This window comes from Thalia democratica, chromosome 9 (assembly GCF_965202585.1).
Source record: "Thalia democratica chromosome 9, ktThaDemo2.hap1.1, whole genome shotgun sequence".
NCBI classification, from domain to species: Eukaryota; Metazoa; Chordata; class Thaliacea; order Salpida; family Salpidae; genus Thalia; species Thalia democratica.
Window position 1 is genome coordinate 1,669,899 of NC_139173.1, and position 23,096 is coordinate 1,692,994.

General features: G+C 24.8%; 1 protein-coding gene across 1 annotated transcript; it reads left to right on the forward strand.

Annotated features, from left to right (window-relative positions):
- The first annotated feature begins 345 nt into the window (after positions 1-345).
- Positions 346-18,807, forward strand: LOC145844232 (uncharacterized). Its single transcript, XM_082951603.1, has 16 exons — positions 346-486; positions 2,207-2,432; positions 2,800-2,900; positions 4,007-4,080; positions 7,248-7,371; positions 7,743-7,847; positions 11,041-11,136; positions 11,717-11,859; positions 12,084-12,235; positions 12,492-12,569; positions 12,731-12,896; positions 14,074-14,128; positions 14,364-14,541; positions 16,153-16,313; positions 17,988-18,070; positions 18,445-18,807. The coding sequence occupies exons 1-16, from the start codon at positions 421-423 to the stop codon at positions 18,617-18,619; spliced, it is 1,983 nt and encodes a 660-aa protein (XP_082807729.1). The 5' UTR covers positions 346-420; the 3' UTR covers positions 18,620-18,807.
- Positions 18,808-23,096: the final 4,289 nt, after the last annotated feature.

Consider the following 23,096-nt stretch of genomic DNA (forward strand, 5'->3'; position numbering starts at 1 on the left):
AAGGTGGAATTTAATGGAATAGAGAAAATACTGTTTAATGTTTAATTAAAATCTTCGCAGACCTTTGGTTTAATATATTTGCATTAAATGTTAAGTTCATAATTTTTTTTGCAGAATAATACTTTTACTTTTAGTTTATAATAACTTGTTGAAAAAAAATCTACTATGACTGCTATGTATAAATAATAATTTTAATACTTTTAGTACGATAGTCACAATTGTCTAGTAATCGTTCAAGCTTTTAGTTAAAATTGCTTCAATTTGAACACTGAAGTTTTCTCGCCTTAACAGGGTATTGTTTTGTTTATATGGCAAACTCTAAACTAATTTCATAAATTCTTTTCACAAAATTCACTTCAAATAAAACAGGCTTAATGAAGCTAAATGAAATTTTCAAATGATTTAAATATTATTTAAAGAATGGACATTCTTGATGATATTCTTGAATGTTCAGTTTGTTTAAAGCCGTTGGATGACAATAATAAGGTTTTTTTTTTGATATCTACTATTAAATAAATGATAATTTATTTTACAGTTGTATTAAAGATTTACAAAGTTTTAATAAGTTGTAAATCCATCAAAAAGTTATGAAGTTTTTATATTTATGTTCTGTGTAATAAAAAGTAAGGAAAAGTATATTTTATAAATGAGACCTTCAATTATTAAATAAATTTTTAAAAGTGTTAAATTCTCTGTTTTTGACTCAATTGAGTCATTATTAATCTCTCCTCTAAAGTCACATGCATTTAGATATGTTTGGCATTTTAATATAAGTATGGCAATTAATTTAACTTATTATCTATTAATCCTTTGTATTGACTGAATGTATTTAACTTATAAAATATCAATTATTATATTTTCAATTCAGTTCCAGGAATTAAAGTGTTTGTTTGATTATCAGAAAAACACATTCTATGCATTTTAAACAATTTAATAAAGTTATTATTAAAATTTCTGTACTCTCTATTTATTTACTACCCCCAGAAAACGTTTATCGTTTCAAGGGGTAGAGTTTGAGACTGATTTTTTGTAAATTTTAAGTTTTTGAGAAAATCAAGAAGTGCCACTATGAAACTTTTATCAAATTGTTTAAAATCCTTAAAATGTGTTTTTGTGATAGTTGCCACATGTACAAAGAAGATCAGCCAAAAACTTCAAACAAAATTCCAGGAAGTGTTCCTCGATATATTTAGAACATTATATATATAAATATTTCCGCCAAAGTTTTCTAAATATATCAAGGAACACTTCCTGAAATTTGAAGTAGTTATCTCAATAAACGTAAGAGAAGAAAGATTTTGAGTGAAATAGTCTACTTTTGCTGTTTTAGTTTGCGCCTCCCATAAGAAACCTATTGTTGCCTCCTTTGATAAAAACTTTGACCGGCTATATCTCAAAAACTTTTTTGAACTTTTAAAATCTGTAAAAAGCATCTTGTAGTTTAGTTAAAATTGTATAAAATAAGATCAAATTGAGAAAAAAGTGTTTTACACCCCTTACGCCCTTAATATGGTTTTATGTTTTTTTAATACTTTTTGTAGTTATTCTTGAATTTTTTTTTTCAAAAAACCAAGAAGTGCCATAAACTTTCTTTAAATTGTGCAGAATGTGTTTTAGTGATAATTACTATATATGCAAAATAATTTTCAACTAAAAACTCTAAGATCACATTATTTGGGTCAGATATAGTTTGTATTAGGGTTGTTTTTAGAAAATGCAAATTTGCTAGCTGTGGTATTTTCCAAGTTTGAAAATTTTTGAGCTGAAAACTGAAAGGTGACATTTTTTATAAGCACCTTAGTATATGCTCTAGATAAAAGTAAGGTTTAGACTAATTATTAAATTAAACATGGGTCTAATCACATAATCACATTATGTAGCAACAGCAAAATAACATACAAATAGCTTTTAGGTTAATTTTGTTCTCTATGATAGATTATGATTTTTGTATAATGATATATTCAGTGACATAGACATAAGTATCAGTAAATTATTCCACACAGACTATATACAGAAAATGTAAATACTAGACAGAACAACAGAAGAAAAACACAATTTCCTAAAATTTCATTTTGTAGATGGTACTTAAGTATTTCTAAGATAAAATAGTTTATTAACATAAAAATATTATTATTCAATTTACTTTATTTTTATAATTTATGTTATAAACTAACTAATACTTTCAATTAACATATTATCCAAACAGGCGTTACCATGCCAACACACGTTCTGTAGGCCGTGCTTGGAAGCCATTGTGAGGTCACAGAAAGAACTGAGGTGTCCAGAATGCAGAGTATTGATCAATAAGAAGATAGACGAACTTCCCCCCAATGTTCTGTTGATCAGACTATTGGATGGTTTGAAGCAGCAGGAGAAGTTGTTGAACAATTCAAATGGTAACAATAAAAGTTGCACTCAGAAAAGACATTCAGGTTTGTTTTTTATTGATTTCCATTATTTTAGTGTTATAGTTTTTTCTACCATGTTAACTTTTCTTGAAACTTCAAGAAAACCTTTGTTTTACAAAATGAGGATTTTTTTCTTATCTATATAAGCAACAAACTGTTTCAAAAATAATATAATGTAAAAATATATTCTAAAAATGTATAAAGTCTGTTTTATTTGTTTAACTTTTCAATTCATAAATATAGTTAAAGTCTGTCCTATAGTTTTATAGAAACTTTGACCTTTTAAAAGAAATTATAAGAGAAAAATTCAATTTTTTAAGTTGATACATTTAAAAAAATTTACCAGCATTTTTAAAGAATATAATAAAACTTTATTGAAACATTATTACAGTTGAGGGAATTTTGAGTGATTGTTCTAGGAATGATGACAAATTAAAAGTGAACAATCACCAACATGAAAGAATGCATAGCAACCCAGAAACATTGATACAGGTTAAACTTTGTTAAGTTTTTTAGTAACTACTCTAATTTATATCCTGAATAAATGATGCATTTTTCCATAAATATTTTCAAACGTCTCATATGAATAATGATCTTACACATTTTACAACTTTTTAAGCAAATTATTGTGTAGACTTTAGTTTAGAAAAAGACTTACACATAATTTTGTTTGGTAAGTTTATACAAAGTTTTATAAAATAATATTTTGTCTATTTTTGTATCTATAAATTGAGAAGGTTTTTGTATTTAACAAATGAGCTGTATAATATTTATATAAATGATGTGTTACAACGTATATTTTTCTTAAAGTCATTTTGAAGTTTGTCAAAGTTTGGCAAAATTCTATCACGCCAAAGCCTAGACTTCAGTTAACATAAAGGGTTGATCATACCAATTGGAAGCAATACAATCAAGCCTTTATGTTAACACTTATCTTAAGGGTTAAAGTTTGTGACTTAAGTTACAATCAGGGTTGCCAAAAAACCTGGAGTCCTGGAAAAACCTGGAATTTGGAAAAATTTGAAAAAAACCTTTAATTTTGAATAAAAATCATTAAAAAACCTTGAATTTTTAACAAAAATCACTAAAAAACCTGGAAAAACCCAGAATTGTAAACAATTTTTACATGTTAAGTAGTAAAATTTGATTTGACACAAAAATCTATTGTTTAGATAATTTTTTTTTGTCATCATCAATTTTTTTTATTAATAAACACTCTTAAAAAAGCTTTAAGATATCTTTTATATGTCGTTATACTATTTAACTGTTTTTTACCTTGAACTTAATTTTAAACTAAAAATATACCCTAAAGCGTGTAATTTTTAAAGCCTCAAGAAAATTTGCCAAAAACATTTGGCAACCCTGTAGTAGATAATCACTAAACAATATTTTTATTTGATTATAGTTCAAGTAAAATATTGTGAAATTTTTTCACAGCAAAAGTATTTTTAATTAAAAGAACTATTAAGATAAATATTTATTTGAAGTTTTTAAGTATATAAAGAACAACGAACAAAAAGAATGATCTTTATTGAAATACTGTGCTCTATTTATATAAAGACTACTTCTTTTTTTTACTTAAATAAATTTTATTGTAGGTTACCAGACCAGTTGTTGAGAAAAAAGTTCCACTTGCAAGTACAGTATTTCCATATTCTTCTAATATGCAAGGGTGAGTATTGTTTTAAAATAGTTTTTGTTTATGTTTATGTTAATACTTACCACAGGGTTGCCACACATTCAGGACACTTGGATATTTTGAATTGTTTTTAAAAACATAGGCTGACAAAGAATATTTGTTTTAAATAAACCAAGTTTTGTTAGTGAAAACCAAGTTCTTAGTTTTAATATTTTTATAAAACTTCTGGACAGATTTTTTCTAGGTTTGATTGAAATTGTTTTGATTTTTAATGCATTTAATAATAAGACATGAAGTTTTGTTAAAACTGCAAGAGTATGTGTACTGAATATTCAAAAACTACATTTAAGGTTATGGTGCTTTGAACAGGGTCGGCACAAAGTCGGGAAAAATTAAAAAAAGTACAAAAGTCAGGAAAAAATGTGGGTTTTCGAAGCAAAGTCAGGAATTTTGATATAAACATGTACTTAAGGGCATAGGGGGGGGGGGGTAAACACCCTTTTTTGGTTTTTGATCTTATTTTATATAGTTTTTACTAAGCTACAAGATGCTTTTTACAGATTTGAAAAATTCAAAATAGTTTCTGAGATATAGCCGGTCAAAGTCGGAGGCAACAATAGGATCCTTATGGGAGGCGCAAACTAAAACGGCAAATAACTAGAAATCACTAAAAATCTATCTTCTCCTACGTTTTTTGAGATAACTACCTCAAACTTTCAGGAAGTGTTCCTTGATATATTTAGAAAATTCTGTCGGAAGGAATTTAAAAAAAAAAAATATAAAAAAAATTTATAATAAAAAAACAAAAAAAAAACTGTTTTTTTTGTTTATTTTTTATATAATTTTTTAATTTTTAATTTTTTTAAAAATTAAAATCTAATACATCTCACATATCTAAGCAAATCTATTTACTATCTATTTTTTATTCTCTACTGTTTGTTTACTTAAGAGAGTCTTAATTATACTTAAAACAAAAATCTAACAAATAGTGCATAATATAGCATTTAAAACAAATTTTATTTACATTCTTATCAAATATATTCAGTTTTACAATGACAATATTACTTTAATAAATTTGTACTTAAAAATAAAATATATTTTTTACTTTCTGAAAACTACCTTTTTATTAAATTTTTTTTTTTGTTCCAAATTTACTTGATAATGTTTCAAATGCGCTGAAATTTTGTTTGACAGTTATTTAAATTTAAACTAATATTTACTTAGTTTTGTATTTACATTTGAATGTTTATCTTGAAAACCAAGTATTAAATTTTTTAATTTTATAAAAGTTCAAATATTTTTCAGTTCAACAGTTCGTGCGCGTCAGGCTAAATCAGGCTAAGTCAGGCTAAATCAGTTTTTTTGAAAAAAGTTGAAAAACGTCAGGCTAAATCAGTTTTTATGTTTAAAAATTTGAGAATCTCAGTTTTTGTCAGTTCAAGTGCATGAATTTTTTTAATTAAGATCAAATTGAGATGTGAATTTATTTCTAAATAAAGATTTAGTTATTAAAGACAAAATCAGTCAGTATTTGTAAAAATAAGTGCTTAAAACCTTTTGTTGAATCTCTAAAATAGTTTTAAGAATCTTCATTATTTTGTTTTTAGTAGATTATATACGTCATAATTATAAAAATTCATAAAAAAGTACAGTTTAAACATTACAGTTTAGTTCAACAACTTAGCTGTTTGTCTGAATTTGTTTACATGAGCTTTGTTTTTCAGAGCTTAGTTGGTTAAACTGTTTTAATTTCTAATATAAAGGCTTTATACCAAATACTTTTTAGATTAATACTCTTAGCAGTTTGTTCATATATTTTATTTTCTGTTTATTCAAAGTTATTAGAGATATTCACAAGACTAAAACTTAGCTTAAAAATATAAGTTTCATAATTAGTAGAATCATATTTTGCAAGTTAATGAGTTGATAGTAATTTTTATTTTACTGCAGGACTTACAAAATAAGCGTGAAAAAGCTAAGCGTCAATTAGCAAGTTTAGATAAAGAGATTGGATTTCTCACAAAAATTAAAAAAGTGACAAAATGATTAGAACTTTTTTGAATTTTTGTCTATACAAAAGTGTTTGTTTTAAGTTTATTTTTCGTTCAAAGACATTTATTTCTTATAACATTTTTAAATATAAAATTATTTTTAATATAAAAGTTTTTTATTCATTCGTTTATAAAGATTTTTTTGAATAGTTTATGTAATAACATAAAAAGCTTAAACTGTTTTTTTAGTTTGAGTAGTTATTTTAAAAATTATGTTGTTAATGAAAAGATAAGTTTTAGAGTCCAGATCATGTGTTTAATACTTATCTTTATGTATTCGTTTAAAAGGATTCTTTGAAATAACGTATGCAATATCATGATTAGTTTAATTAGTTATTTTAAAAATTAAGATGCTTTAATGATAACATAAAGTTTTTGAAAGATGTGTTTAATTACATTTTGTTTTTCTTATACAGACTTATTCACATTTGTTTTAATAAAAGCTTCTGGTCCAGTCATGTAACTTATAATTGACGAATTCAAGTACTAATTGACACGAACCCTGTATATGGGTGATAAGTGGTGGATGTAACTAAGCCCCAAAATTTAATAAAGGTATGAATTCATTGAAGCAGAAATTATAATGACCAGTTAAAAATAAAAAGTTGCTGGGTAAGCGATTGATAGATGTTGAAAAGTAATTCATTAAAATTTATATTTTCTTTAAAAGTAGTTTTGTGAATACTTTTATTGCGTTAATTTGCTAATTAAGACCCCCCCGATACCCAAAATGCCTTCTGAAGGTGATTTTTTCTACTTTGAAAAATGTCAGGCTAAATAGGTCTCTGTCAGGCTATATGAAAAGGAATTTCGCGCACGAACCCTGCTACCATGCATACTAATAATGAAAAAATCTCAAACTTAGTGTTTGTTTTAAGGTATAAATTCATAGATAATAATTAATAGTTCAAATAAAATTATACCACTATACATTTTTACATTATTAATTATAATGTAATTCATAACATTTTAACTTCCAGTGATCTTAAACTAAGCTGAGAAGATAAAGCAGAATTACTAGGATATTAAGAGAATGCTAATGTTAAGACTTAATATATTTACATTGACTCAAAATATACAAAGTCAAAACATACTAATTTTAACAAATAAAATGTGTGTGCAAATTTTAACAAACTTTTTATTGTACAGTGACTTGAAACTAAGTGTTGGAGACAAAGTAGAATTATTAAGATGGGTTGACGATAATTGGTTGTACGGAAAACTTGTAAATGACGAAAATAAATGTGGAATGTTTCCCGCCAATCATGTTAAAGTTTGTTTTTATAACTAATTCATCATAATAGGAGTTATTTAAAGACTTTCACTAGCTGGAGAGAAATTACAGCTTTGTAGTGTCAATTAATTTTTAATTTGAATCATGTTTAAGTTTGTTTACATGTTTTTCAAAATACCTAGTATGCTTGAAATATTATTTTTGATTAAAATTAATAACTTAATAGATTTTCATTAAAAATTTTAATGAAAAATATTTTTATAAACTTATTGTTTTCAAAAAAAGTTAAGTTTCACTTAAGTTATTTATGAACTATCGACTATATATTCAAATATTTTTTTCTAAAATAAGTTTATTAAAGCCATAGTCAATAAAAGATTCAAAAGATAATTTAATATATTTTCTTTCAGATATTAGTGCCTCTTCCGCATGAAGAGAAACCATTGTGCAAAACATTATTCAGTTTTAAATCCAAAGACAAAGGGGAAGACAGAGACTGCCTCATATTTAATAAGGTTTTCGATTATTAGTAAAATTATAAGTAATATCTCAAATAATTTTTTTCTTATTATCAATAAGTAAGATAATTGTACAACATTCAAAACAGTGTTTTTTATCAATAATAATATAAAGGTTTTCTTGTTTTTGTAAGGTAGTTTATTGATAAATTTTTAAAAGTTTGAAACTAAAACTGATATAAAAAAATGTTTTAGTACCTTTTTAGTAAGACTGTTGTATCATTTGTTTTAAATTTAATGTCAAGTTTAAACTTGTAATAAAAAAATAGTAGATTTAAAGTTCTTTTTAATAAAACAGGCTTGCCACAAAATCAGGAATCCTGGAAAAACCTTGAATTAAAAAATTTAGGCTAAAAAACTTGGAATTTTAAATAATTTTTACATTTTAATTTTAAGTAGTAAAATTTCTATTTGACACAAAAAATCTATCATATAGATAAAAATGTTTTGTCATCATCAAAAGTTTTTTTTTTAACACATTTAAAGTAGCTTTACAGTGTTTTTCAATGCTGTAAAACTACTTAACACAGTTTTTAACCTTAAACTTAGTTTTTAACTAAAAATAGACCTAAAAAGATGTACTTTTAAAAACCTGGAGGAAATTTGTCAAAAACCAGTGGCAACCCTGATAAAAGTTTAAACTTTATCCAATGCTCTTGTAAAAGCTTAAATAATTTTATTAAAAATGAATAAACAAATTAATATTTAAATATTTTTTTTAGGATTTAGTAAATAGTTATCACCAGGATTAATTAAAGTTAAGGCCATTATTAAATTAAGGAGAGCCAAATTTGCCAATATTTTTCTTCTAATCATCAATGGCTCTTGTAAGAAAACTTTAAGTATGAACTACAAGCCAGTTTTTATAGAACTTAAAAAAAAAAAAAACATTTTAGATATTGTAATTTTTAAAAGTTTCCAATACAATCGTATGGGTTACAAGGTTTTAGGGTCGATTTTTGGAAACTTAAATTTTAACTAAAATCTATCTTCTCCTTAATTTTTGGAGCTATAGAGAATATTCAGGAAACATGTCTTTTATAGTTTTAAAGACTTTGAATGTTGGGATTTTGAAAATATTATAAAATTAAAAAATTAAATAAAAAAAGATATATGGTGAATTATAATATTTTTTTTTCTATATTGAAAAAAATTCACTCATTGAATCAATTTGAATATTAAGAACGAAATTACATTAAAAAAACTAGGTTTCTTTAAAAATGAAGGAGAAGGTTGATTTTTAGTGAAATAGTCTTTTTTCGTGTTTTAGTTTACACCTTCAATAAGGAACCTATTTCGGTAACCAATTTTGATCACTTATTTCTTGAAAGTTACTTTGAATTTTGTTAAGCGGTTAAAATGTCTAATAGCTCAGATTAAACTCTACAAAATGAGATCAACTTGTAAAAATCAAAGCAACCCGATGGTCTTAATATAATCAATTAAAACACAAAGCATTTAAAATAGCATAAAGAATTGCACATTGTTTTAGGGTTAAAAGCTACCAATAAATTTACAGCATAGTTTGATAGTTACGCTATTTATAATATTTGATACTTATCTATAATTAAACAAAAATGTTGTAAAATTTGTTTATTGTTTTCACACTCAAACTAAGTACTGTGCATTTCTTTTGTAGTAAAATATACTTTTTTTTTATATTTAAATCTTTAACAGAGCCTATTTGAATGTTATGAATACTTTAAAAACGCACTACTTTATATTTTATAATTTTTATCATACACAATAATGTGCTATTATACAGTGAATAAAATGAATATATATCATAAAAAAAACAAATTAGCAATTGTTTATTGTAAATTCGAACATACAACTATATAAAGTGTTTTTATAAAGATAAATTATGTCGACCACAAGTATATGTTTGTAATGATGTAAAGATAAAAGTTTTGTAATAATAAAAATGAAATATAATTTATCATTGTTCTCCATACTTCAACAATGGCACCCAAACTTTTTATTTATAATATTTAAAAAGATAATTCACTTTTATTTTCCATACTTCATTTAATTACAAATTGATAAATTATGAAATAATGACGCCCTTATAAACATAAACTTTTCAATAATCAGTAACACCTCATAACTGAGCTACTGATTATTAATCTTTATATAATGACATGATAATGTTTACTACAAGATAAAAATTATAAAACCCTCATTCAAGGTTATGTCCATGTGTCATGTAATTATGAATTTTGAGATGTTTACAAAACCACCTCAAGTGTTTGCCAACAACTATTTTTAATAATATTCCACTTGATGCATTTATCTCATTATAATTTGATTGAAGTCTGTTGAAAAGCCGTTATTTTAATTTTGTAAATGAACAATTTTGTATGTATGAAAAAAGTTGTTTTTCTTCCAAAATTTCTAGTGCATACTTTTGTTTAGTTTCTGTAAATAGATTTTGGAAAAGTTTTAAAGTATGAGTATATGTATACATAAAGCAGTGCAGTATAATTTTCTTGATTTATTTTCTTTACTGACACTTTAAATTAATTTATTTCTAAATGTTTATTTAAAAATAATCTAACTAGTTTTTATAACTAGCTGTTGACTTTGGTTTTTATTTAAATCTAATAATACATTTCAACAACTGAAATGAAAATGTTGAAATATTGAACTTGAAAGATAATTTAAATGCTTGACATATTATCAAAACATAATGATTGACACAACACAAACGCTTTTTTGTTGTATCAAATATCACTGACTACATGAGATACAATTTCTTATAAAAATTCAATAAAAATTTTGAAACAATCATAGCAAATAAAAAAATATTTAATATACTTAAATAACAAAATAAAAAAACTAAATAATTCATTTTTATTATTGTTTTCCCTTGTATATTGTTTACATAGGTGCAAAACAGCTTGTATTATTTTTGAAACTATACTAAATATTCGATTTAACCTTTATATTGTCTTAGTAAGAAATTGAGCGTGAAATTAATTACAAATTAAAACAACCATATAAAAAGGTTATTCTCAGTAAGTTCAGAGTGGGACAAAGCAATTAAATTACAGTACAAGAGCTAGTTTATTAAATCAAAATTTACAATCATAAGGTATTTTATAAACTATTACTTCTTTTAAAAATGTGAAACGTTTTACTTGTTATATCAACATGTGTATCTCCATGGCAACCGATATATTGTTTCTAGGGTGACACAATACAAGTGCTTAGAAGGGTCGACGAAAATTGGGGCGAAGGATTGTTAGATGACCAAATCGGAATATTTCCACTTTCTTTTGTAAAAGTATAATTATTTTATAACTTCTTCATAAGTAAATCTATCAAACATAAATGTACTTATTTTAATTTAAAAAAAACTTTAAACTAATCTTTTTTCGATTGTTTTTTGTAAATGTTTTCAGCCAATTGTTAGATATTCTTAGACTTTAAATATGATTACTAAGTAGCTTAAATTGTAAATTAGTAACAATTTTTGAATAACTTAATATTTAGATCAACAAATCTTTTTACTATATTCTAAAATAATATAAAAAGTAATCAAATTAATACTTTGAGTTTTAAAACTTTTTCCCTGAAACTTTTTTGTTTATTTAATGTTTTCGTGTCTCTTTTACAGAATAAACAACTCACTTAACTACTTCCTTAATTACCATTTAATGTGAAAAAGCAGTTGACATTAAAAATTAAATGAAATTTAATTAAGAACAAATTTAAAACATAAGAATGAAGTAGAGAATTATTACTTTTACACCCTTCATTAATACTGATTTGAAAAAAAAAGGTAAAATTAGTTAAATTATATTAAAAAAAATCATTAAGATTGACTATAATAAATTAGAAGAAATATTATGGATTTTTTTTAGATGAACAAATCAGCACGCAACTTGATCGAAGAAATGAGTTCTCCTTCAACAGCTTCTATTACGTCACAAAACAACAATGTTATGACGTCACAACAGCAGGAGAAGAGAACTTCGTCGTCAGGAATATTCGGAGCTGCAGCGAGGTAAAAAATACTTAAAATAGTAATCATTCAAATAAACATTTGGTTTCCAACCTTCTTAAAAGGTAAGCACTTTTTATCTTTTTTTTTATTCAAATAAATTTTATTCGAAAATCAGACACAAATTTATAACAAGCTTTTTTAGTTTAAACTTTTGTAAACATTTTCATTACAAAAAAAACGAAGCAATGCTTTTACTTGTGTATATTTTTACAAAAATAACGCAGGCGAATCAAAAGCAAGAAGATTATGACGTCACAAAGTACGAGTGGCAAGTCGCAATCACGTCACTCGTTTCCGCTTTTCAGGAGTTCCGCAATGACGTCACCGAACAGTGACAACGTAATGACGTCACCGAACAATAGCGCAACGAAAGGAGGTAAACGTTGTACAAGTTTTAATATATAGTTCATTATAAAGTAGTTTTACAGTTTTTAAGAATTACTAACAAGATTATATAAAAAAAGGTTGAAAAAATTTTGAAGACGATTTATTTGACATGATAAAAAATATTAAAATAATAAAAAATTATATTATTATATAGTTTAGTATAACTATTAGTTTACACAACCTTTCTATACAAGAATTACTTTTTTCTATCATTACAAATACATAAAAGCATAAAACTTTTTCAGAACCTTCTGCAAGCACGAGTCAAAATGTTAAAATGCGAAATAAAAACAACAACAATCGAAAAAACTTAAGTAGTCAAGGTACGTTTATTACTCTAATGAAATTTTGTTACAATGTATTAAAAACAAATAAAAACTTTTTAATACAAACATATGCATTTGTATCTATTGTCAAAGATGACTTCGAAATAGAAGCATGTGTAGCAAAATTAATTACAAATATTTAAATTTTTCATTCAAAGGAGAGAAAGGTGACAAAACAACAGGGAAATCAAACTCATACGATTCACCGAATGCCAAGATAAGGACGAGCATATTGACCGGTTCGCTGTTCAACCCTCCGCTGAGCAAATCTGATATCAGTCACCGGTGCGATGTCCCTTCCACTAGCAGAATCAACAAATTTCAGTTCGTATAAAAGTATTAATAATATTTACAGGGTGGCCATTTAGTCTGAAGTGATCTGTAATTTATAAGCCAAAATAAATGGAAAAAACCTGAAACTTGATACTTTTTGAAAAAAAAATTTGAAATTTTTAACAATTTTAGATGTAAAATAATGAAATTTAGTGTAGATTAGAAATATACATAAAAAAATACATAATTAGATTTTTATCTTGTTATAACACTAATTTAAAGTAGGAATACAGTGTGTTTTCTGTTACTTGAATTTATTCATTAACTTTGAAAATAATTCTATACTAAAGATAAACAAGAAAACTTATTAACTTATTAAATTTATCCTGAATATTTTATAGTAAATTTAAATGACAGATTCTGTTCATAGTTAATTGGATTAAAAACAGTACTAGGTAAAATATTTATTTTTGAAAGTTGAAAAATGTTTTATATTTTATTTTTAGTTACACTAAAGTATATTTACTCATTAAGATTCAATAGTTGTTATGATTTGAATTTGAAAAAAAAAGTATGATTCAAAAAGAAAGCATATAATGTAAAGTGTTGAAATACTTTTACTGATGTTTAAAGTTTTGAAAAGATTGCTATAGGCTGTAAGATATATGAATTTTTAATGAAGTTTTCATTTTTTAATTTAAACTTTGTCTATGCATAAAACCTGAAGCTTTGAATGCTAGTACAAAATATAACTTTTTATTGTAATTGTAAGTTTTTATCCTTACCGTATAAATTAACAACTACATATTTATTAAACACTTTTATTACTATTTTTTAACTTGCTTTAATTTAAAAAACTACTAATATTTTTTTTGTTAGTTTTAAGTTTAAGTAAATCAAGTTTTACTTTTGCAATAAAAACTTTTTTTAGAAATATTTACGGTTCTTTTTAATTTTTGTTTTTTTGATGTTATAAAAACTAAGTTAGATACCAATATATTAAGCAAACAAAACATGTTAAATAGTTTGTCTAGTTGCAATGTATATATATTTTTAAATTTTATATACATTAGTTTTACAGTAGGAATTTTAATCAGGACACTTCAAATAGCCAGGCAAATATTGTATTAAAATTTTTTTTGAGGTTTAAAGAGTATATTTCAAAATACTAACGTTAATTTAAAATAAGTTTTAATACTAATATATTTTATATATAATTATTTTTCAGACGTCAGTATTCGAAATCACCACCATTATCACCGACCTACAAGCTACAAATCCACGTTTGTTTTCATTTATTTGTTTTGTAATATTTATTAATATTATTTATAAGATATAATTTTACACAAAAATTGATTTTTTTTACAATCTGAACAAAAAATAGTTTCTACGTTATAAATTTTTATTTTTTGCACAGATTGTAAAATAAAAAAATATGCAAAAAGATAACATGTAAATTTAACAAATATAATTATATTATATTATAATTGTTTAAAATCAAACAAACTCACAATACAGGCGAGAACTAATCAGCAGTCTTCAAGTTTTCACGGGAACTCCCCAAACTCACAACATAATTTTCACGGGAATTCACCAAAACCACCACCGCGGCCACCGCAACCAAATTTCACGAGGGAAAGTCCCTACAATAAAACTAATGTTAAGAAGTTGGAAAGTAGATGGCCTAATTTTAGAGGTTTGTTTTATTACGTAATATATAAGCTTAATGCGACACATTTTAATAATCCCCTAACTCAGCAAAAATTAACCGTCACTAGTTAATTGCCCATTTAATTTTCGTCAACTCACTATTCATTGCCTTCTTATAAATTGCCACCGAATGGTTGATAACGATCACTTTAGGAATCCCCGGTTTAATGCACTGTTGAGTAGTTTTGCAAATGTTTGAATAATAAATAAACTATTAAAAAAGTAAATTTTGGTTCGTTTTATTATCGTCTACAATTATTTTTATATTAAAAACTAACATAAAATACATTTACATGTTGAAAGATACATTTATATACTGTTTTAATCGTTTGGTTATTAATAGATCTTATTTATCTACGCTTGTAACGTTCCAGTTGAATCAACTATTTATTTTATTTTAACATCAACTGGTTGTTATCAAATTTTATTAATGATTTGTGCAAACACATACATTAAAAGTACACATCTTTAAAAAGTGAAATATTTTATTGTTAAATTGTTTAAATAAATTCTAAGCATAATAGTCTTAAAACCCAACAAAAGTTTTTTATAATATTTTTCTCAACAAGTCATGCATTTATACAATTAGTTTTATATTTTAAACTTATGTTTACTTGACAGTATTTCTCGTATCAATGAATTTATTTATATGAAAAAAGGTGTTTGTTATTTGCAAACATTACCGGTTTTACGGAGAATGTTTAAACAAATTCTCGACAATTATAACACGGTGCAAATAATACATTTTGTATTTTCAAGTGCAAATAATACATTTTGTATTTTTAAGTGCAAATACAGTTTTATAGTATTTAGAATGTTATGAGAAACTAGTTAAATGTTTGAAAGCGTTGCTTGAATGTATAATAAAGGTTATAAACGAATACATATGCAATCTTTTTATGGTTTACTAATATATAACTTGAATAAAATCTGTTTAAATGCAATTAGCAAAAAATCGTACTTCATAACTTGTACATTATTTTTTAATTGCACATTTTCGTTATTCATACTTTATTGTTATTTATAATCATTCCTGTTAAATCTCATCCCAGTTGTTTTGCCAAACAATAATATATTTTTGCAAATTCCTGAAATTATAAAATATTTTTATATATTTAACTACTTTTTGAAAGTGTTAAAAGTAACTTGCATAACATCTAATCACTTTATTTTTAGTGATATTTATGTATTTTTACCACAAATTTTTAAACTATAACTATTTAGATTAGTTTATAGTCAATTTTATTTTCATCAGTAAAGTGTCAATAAAAAAAAAACTTTATTGACTAAATGACTAATTAATTGATTAAAAATCACAACATTATTTTAAATTATAAACGAACTGATAAACTTTAAGAATCTGCCCACTGTATGAAGTAATGCAAAATCAATTTAATTAATAATTCATAAAATCTGTTCAACTGAAAAGAAAAAACTGTTACAATGTTTTTAAGCAAAGGTTTTTTATGTATTTAAAACTTTCTTCAGTAGATCCATTCAACTAACAATAAGAATATGAAAAGTTTTAAGAATTTTTTTTTTATATTCTCTTTATGAAGTTTAATTTAAATAAGAAATATTTTCACTATGTTTTCAGGTCGCAGTATTTCTCCACCAAATCGCAGAGATGTATTTTCGACCAATGGAAATGAAGAACACACGTTTCCAGCCAATCAAAACAAAGGAAATAATAAAAACGTGAAATTTAGAATAAGAAGCAAATCTGCCGCTAACAACCGAAGAATAAAACTAGATAAAGTTTTATTTGTTTATTTAATTAAGAATTATTACATATTTATTTACTAGTTTTAAATATATTTTTAGTAACTAGTTAGTAAATTTTAGGTTAAATGATTTACTGTAAATTTTAATCGTAAGAGCGTTTATTAATTAATTATTAAATAAAATATAACTGTTCAAAATATAGTTTTAATTGTTTGCTAATAAAAGATCCTAGTAAAGTAACTTCACTGGAATATAAATAAAAACAAATTATACAGTAATCTTCCTTTATTCTACCAACATATGTTTCTGTGTGTCAACGAATCAACACACTTCAACTGGGTTTCAAACAACTGTGTACACAACCGACGGTTCTTCTTCAAATAACACCTTGGCGCCTTCTCACCTTTCATACTTTTCATTCACCTTCCACATACACACACACATTCACTTAACATATATTAATATAATTATATATCCTAAGTAACATATAGTTTTATTCATTTATTATTTATATCTATTTCACACAAGTCACTTTCTATTCTCTGAAATTTCATATATTCACTTTACCCTCCGACTATAATTCTTCACACCTTTATATGTTAAGTTCCAAGTTTAATTGGAAGCCTGTATTCAAATCACAGATAAACCGTGCTTTTTTACCTACTACGCCCAAGAGAGCTAGTAGGTTTTTTACTGCAGGTTTATACTTAGCATATGACTACCTTGTTGTTTTACATTTTAACTTTCACATATAACACAATTTACTTATTAAATATATAAAATATCTGTAAGGGATATTTAAATTAAACAGCCGACTCCTACTTTACCAATTAATTATTTTATTAATTATAAAATACAATATATATTTAATTCAGGTCACTATGATTTTATGTATGTCGCTGTAAATTAATTATCGGTCAGTACATTGTAAGCCTAGTAATAATTATTTTTTTTGTGCTTTGTTTTTCCTTAAAGTTTAATTTTTTTCCTTAAAGTTTAATTTTTTCACTCTTTGATTTTTACATTTGAACTAAATCTGCTTTCTAATTCTATATAACTTTGATTCAATCATTACTAACATTCAATATATAATATACATGTTACACCGAGTTTCTGTGACTTTTATTGCCTTCAGCGCCGTTAAGTTTTATTGAATTTTATTGATTTAATAACTGATGGTTAATGTTTTATTTTTGTTCAGAATGGATTACATAAAAACAAAATTAATGTTCTTGCAGTACAAATTGAATAGTTTAGGTGGCCTCATTTACATTGTGACGTAATTATTAGTTGTAAAAATGTATTTTTTTCGTTAGTTAACAACCGTAAATTTTGATTTAGTTATCTTTCCTATTAACGTAAGTTGTTTGTTTATATTATATTTTGTTGTGTAATTTAGCTTACTTATTTATTTTAGACTTAATAATTACAAATATCATATAATTTTATAACAGTCGGATTTAATGTTAAGTATTTCACCTATTAATAACTATCATCTGTAGAATATATCTTATTTTAATGAAAACATATATACACCTACTTTATTCTATGCTTCTATTCTCTCATTACAGTAATTATTTTTTTACAGAACCCAGTTGAAGTGTGTTGATTCGTTGACACACAGAAACATATGTTGGTAGAATAAAGGAAGATTACTGTATAATTTGTTTTTAAATAAAATATATAAAGTTTTGTTTATTTTCATAGATATTCAAAACTTCAGAAAAATCGAATCCCGTGGCTCAATCAACTTCTAATAGTTCTAGAAAAAAAGAAAACTTAGACAATAGGTGAATATATTGATAAATAACATATATTAATTACTTATACATTTTCAAAAATTATGATAAAAGCTGAATCATTATTTTTATTATCTTATTATGTACTTAAAAATTCCCATCAATAACAATCGGAATGATGTAAAAATACAGTTATATTAAATATCGGAATACAATTATATATTTTCACGTTTGCTATGTTATTATTTGAAGTAAACAAGCATTTAAAAGTTATATATTTCAATAATAAAAAGAAAATAAAAAATTTATTTATTACACTAACACATGTTTCTGTGGGTTAACTTCAACGGAGCTATGAAAATCCAGAAATCAAGAAAGTCACAATTTTGTCATAACTTTTATGTGCACCCAAATGTGTTTCACAGGTACGTAGCAACGATGCGTTACCCGGCAACCGGACCCGGCGAGCTCTCGTTGAACCCCAGTGACGTCATAATAGTTCACGAAATACGAGCGGACGGTTGGTTGAGGGGGAGGCACGAGAAAAGCGGGAAAATCGGACACGTGCCGGGGACGTTTGTGGAAAAGTGTAAAAAATAAATATTAAATATATATAGTAAATATTATTTGTTTATTTATGTTGAAATCGGAGCAAGGAAAATTGAATAAAATACAAGAAAATGTTTGTTACAAAATTTATTGTGCTGCAAGTATCTTAGAATGTTTTAGTAAAATGATTTCGTAATAAAAAACTTTAAGCTATTTTTCGAAAATAAATGGAAATGAAAGTTTTGTGAGATAAAGTTTTAAATTTTCAGAAAATATACTAGTAGAAATAGTCATTAGAATAAGTTCATGTACATATTTTGATGATATTTGTATTTAAATTTATTAAAATTATTAAAATCTAACTTGGTTTTTATTTAACCTGTTGCTTAAAATATAAGTTCTTTGATTTTATTTATTTTTTTTACTTCTATATCATTTTGCGACAGTTAATTTTGCATGATAACATAACTTTGTGTTTCAGTTGTTAGTTAAATTCTTATATAAATATTAAAAAGAAAACGTAAACATTCTCAAATTATTTCTCAACTTCAATTGCATTTTAAATAATTTGTTTCAATTCAAAATAAGAACTAATCAAGTAGAAATTATTTAATAATTTTATTTATTTTTTTGATAGACTTCTTAATACTCACTAGTTACATGAAAACAAAGTTCCTTATTTAAAGTAAAATTATAGTTTTTCAACCTATAAGTTGTTTAATTATATAATATAATGCTTAAAAGTGTTGAAACTAAAGATGAGTTTATGTTTGTTGGAAAATTTATACCTTAAATTATTTTAAATTAAAAAGTTGTATAAAGTTAATAAGTTTTTAATATCTTACACTTCTATTTAGAACAGTTTTTTTACTATACAGATTTTGTTTAGTACATTTGATTTTTATTCAGTTTAAAAAAAAGAAAAATAATGTTACATGTAATCTGTATAAATTTTCTAAAAATATTTTGTAAATTAATATACAACATAGACATGTTTTTATCCATAAAATTTTATATTTAGTAAAACAACCTTTTAGATAGTAAATTGAAAATGATTGTTTTGATAGTTTACTTACTAGAAACGTTTTGTTTGTTTGATTTATTTTAGTCAGATTTAGTATATTTTTCAACTGTTTATTAACAGTTTAAGTTTTTTGACTAAAAATATTCTGCTGCAAATTTCAGTAAACATTACACTAACGACTAATACTATTTCGACTAAAAATGCTTGTATAAATATTTATATTACTTGTTTGTAATATTTCAAAACGTATAAACTAAATATTTTATTTGTTATTATGATGCTGTGTATAACTGTTAAGTATAATACCTTCTATTAGTACTAAAATCTATAGTTTTAAATACAATATACTTTTTTTGTTGTTATAGAAAACTATTTTAAGTTAGCTTATATGTTTTTTGTTTTATTTTACAGATAAAAATATTACTATAAAACTCTGTTCTTAAATTTTAATTCAAAATTTTTTGAGTATGTCCTTAAAAAAATATTAGAAACAAACATCTTTTATTAATAAAAAATTGATATAAATTTGTTGAAGCCAAATTCGTTATTTTTTTAACTAATACTAACTACTACTTGTTAAAACATATTAACTTTTACATCAAAGTTTAAAATTTCCTTAAAAAATTTAATTAGTTTTTCATTTGACAGTATTAAGTATAACAAAATTCGTATAATTTTATTCTTACTATATATGTTTTGTTAGTTTAACACAATCATTTTTTCCTTTAAAGTTAATTTTTATTCTATGTAACTGTTCTAATCAAATCTGTAGCAAAACCAATTGTTTATTTTCTATGGAATTTTCAAATTATGCCTTTTGTTTTATGACTCAAGTGTTTATGTTTATACGATTCAACTTAAATTTTTATACCTCCTTATAATATGCTGTATATCAAGTTAATTAATAAATTATTTCATTCGCTGTTTTAAAATTTTGTCACTTTTTGTTTTAATGAAAATTTTATTTGAATGCTGTTTTATGTGTGATAATTTTAATAAAAAATAACATTGTAATATATATCTTCGTTATATTTTTAGTTATATAAGTTTTCTGTCTAACTAGTACGAAACATATCAGCGTTTCAACCTGGGTCCCTGGATAAGGAATTTGAAAGCTTAGAAAACTACCTGGAATTTGATACGTAAAATTTTAAAACTTTCAACAAAAATCAATAAATATTTGTAGTTTTGAACAACTTTTCATGTAAATTTAATATTTTATAAAATTTTATATCACATTAGAAATACACAGAAGCTCACATACTATTTATAATTTTAATTATTTTAAAATACCTTTTAAGTAGCATTACAGTATGTTTCAGTGACTTAAATCCTTTTTTAACCTTAAACTTTGGTTTGTATTAAAAGTTTTAAGTTCTTTTAAAAACCTAGAAAAATTTAATAATACCAGAAGGCACACTGTACCATAATACCTTCAGTTAAATCTTTCTAAACTAATTTATAACAGCAGTAATAAAATTGGAAAACAAATATATTAGTAAGTTTAAAGGTTTAGTTTTAAATGAAATAACATTTGGATAGTACTACTCTGTCAAACTATTATTACTTCTTATTTAAAGTTTTTGTCAATCTATATTTTTGATGATAAACATTTATTACTATTTGTTTGGTAGAAAAAAACGTAATTTTTGCTACCAAAAAATAACATCTTTAGCTTCTAACTTTTAAAGATTTTCATTCTCAACCGAAAAAAATTTACCATAAAAGTAGATTATGTACTGAGTAAAAACGAGTTATAAAAGTTTCAAAAAATTAAATTGATAATAATTTCTGAAAAAAAAAACAATTGACTATATATTTTTTGTATCTACTAGAGGGCTTGGTTTCAATATTACACTTTATTTTACAATTCGTTAGGACTTTTTATGGGCACTATTTTATGTGTAGAGTTGCTGCAATCAATTCTGCCCATAATTTACTGTGATGTCATTTAAATTATGGGTAGTATTCAAATGTTGCTGCAACTAAATGAAAATTAAATACTGTCCAGGCCTTATATAAATATTATGGATAGTTTTTTATTTTAAAATTTATAAACAAACAAAATATAACTTGAATACACATAAACCAATAGTTTGATTTATTTGTAAATTTATTTAAATTATATTTTGTAAACTAACAGAAGTAGTGGCTAGACTTATTGAAAGGTTGGGAATAGTTTTTTTTTATGTAATATTTATTAAAGAAAAAAAAACTTGAATACACTTAAACCAATTGTTTGATTTAAAAGTATATTTATGTGATTTATATTTTTTTACTAACAAAAGTCATGGCTTGGCATATTATAAATATTTTGGATATTTTTTTATTTAAGATATATTAAACAAAATAAGAAAATTAAAATTGAACACACATAAACCAATTGTTTGATTTATAGTTGTATATGTGTAATTTATATTTAGTAAACTTATAGAAGTAGTGGTTTGGCCTTACGTGTACTATTTTATTGGCACTATTTTACTTAAAACATAAAAAATTAGATCGTTAAGTAAGAAAATTACTATGTATAAAAAGAAATTAATAATGAAGTAGTAAAACACAATTAAGTCATTGAAAACTTTCTTTTTAGTATGTAGAATCTTAAATCAAAAGTTATTTTTAAACTTTAGATGGTAATTTTAGTACAACCAACTGTTTCATTTTAAATAGTAAATAATAAAATTAAGTTATACCATCAGTGCTGGAAGTTTTTGTAAATTTTCGTCGACGTTCTATTGAAAAAAAAAACAATTTTTTATTTCAATTTCTGGTTTAGTAGTTGAAGCTGGGAAAAACAAGGTGGCATGTTGTGCATTTCTCCGCGTTGATTTGCAGGCCCAGCCCAGACTCCTCAATTATGCGTGTCATTATTTGCGAAGTCACGAGTTCATCAGCGAAAGAAATATATCCAACTTTTCCAAAGGGAACTTCGCCTTGACCCTTGACGGAGTTCAGAGCTTCGTCGACCATCAGGTTGAATTAAAGTCGGGAAAGGGGGTTACCCTGAACTCGCTTTGTTACTTAACCAAATCTCCGTTTTGAAGGTCTGCCTTGTTTTCGGTATACATATCAGTTATGAGGATTAGTGTTTTTTTCTGGAAATACCCGTATTGGCTAGGATCTTAATAAGTTCCTGATTTGAAACGCTATCAAAGGCCTTCCACATGTCGAAGAAGGCGATGGAAAAGTCCTTTCCGCGTGTGCCTTTTTTCTTTATCGTTTTTGTTAATATCTTGACATAGCAAGCTTCAATCCCTCGTCTGAAACTTCTTTGTCCGAGCAGAGGCTCAAGGATTTCTGAGACTTAATGTTGATTATTCTGGATAGAACTCTACGGGATATGTTGGCGACGTTTAGTGGTCTATCGTCTATTGGGTTGAGACTATCTACCTCTTTTTGCAGGAGGTGCTCATGATATCTTTTAAATGAGTGCGGTGCTATTGAACTTTGAGTGATTGAACAGTTTTATCAGACTTTTATAATGTTGTATTAATGTCGCCTCTG

Bases quoted from the DNA above. Each gene is read 5' to 3' on its own strand.
- LOC145844232 (XM_082951603.1), top strand. From the start codon at position 421: ATGGACATTCTTGATGATATTCTTGAATGTTCAGTTTGTTTAAAGCCG. The intron at 4,081-7,247 runs GTGAGTATTGTT...TTTATTGTACAG, and splicing joins TATTCTTCTAATATGCAAGG to TGACTTGAAACTAAGTGTTG. The intron at 14,542-16,152 runs GTTTGTTTTATT...CTATGTTTTCAG, and splicing joins TAGATGGCCTAATTTTAGAG to GTCGCAGTATTTCTCCACCA.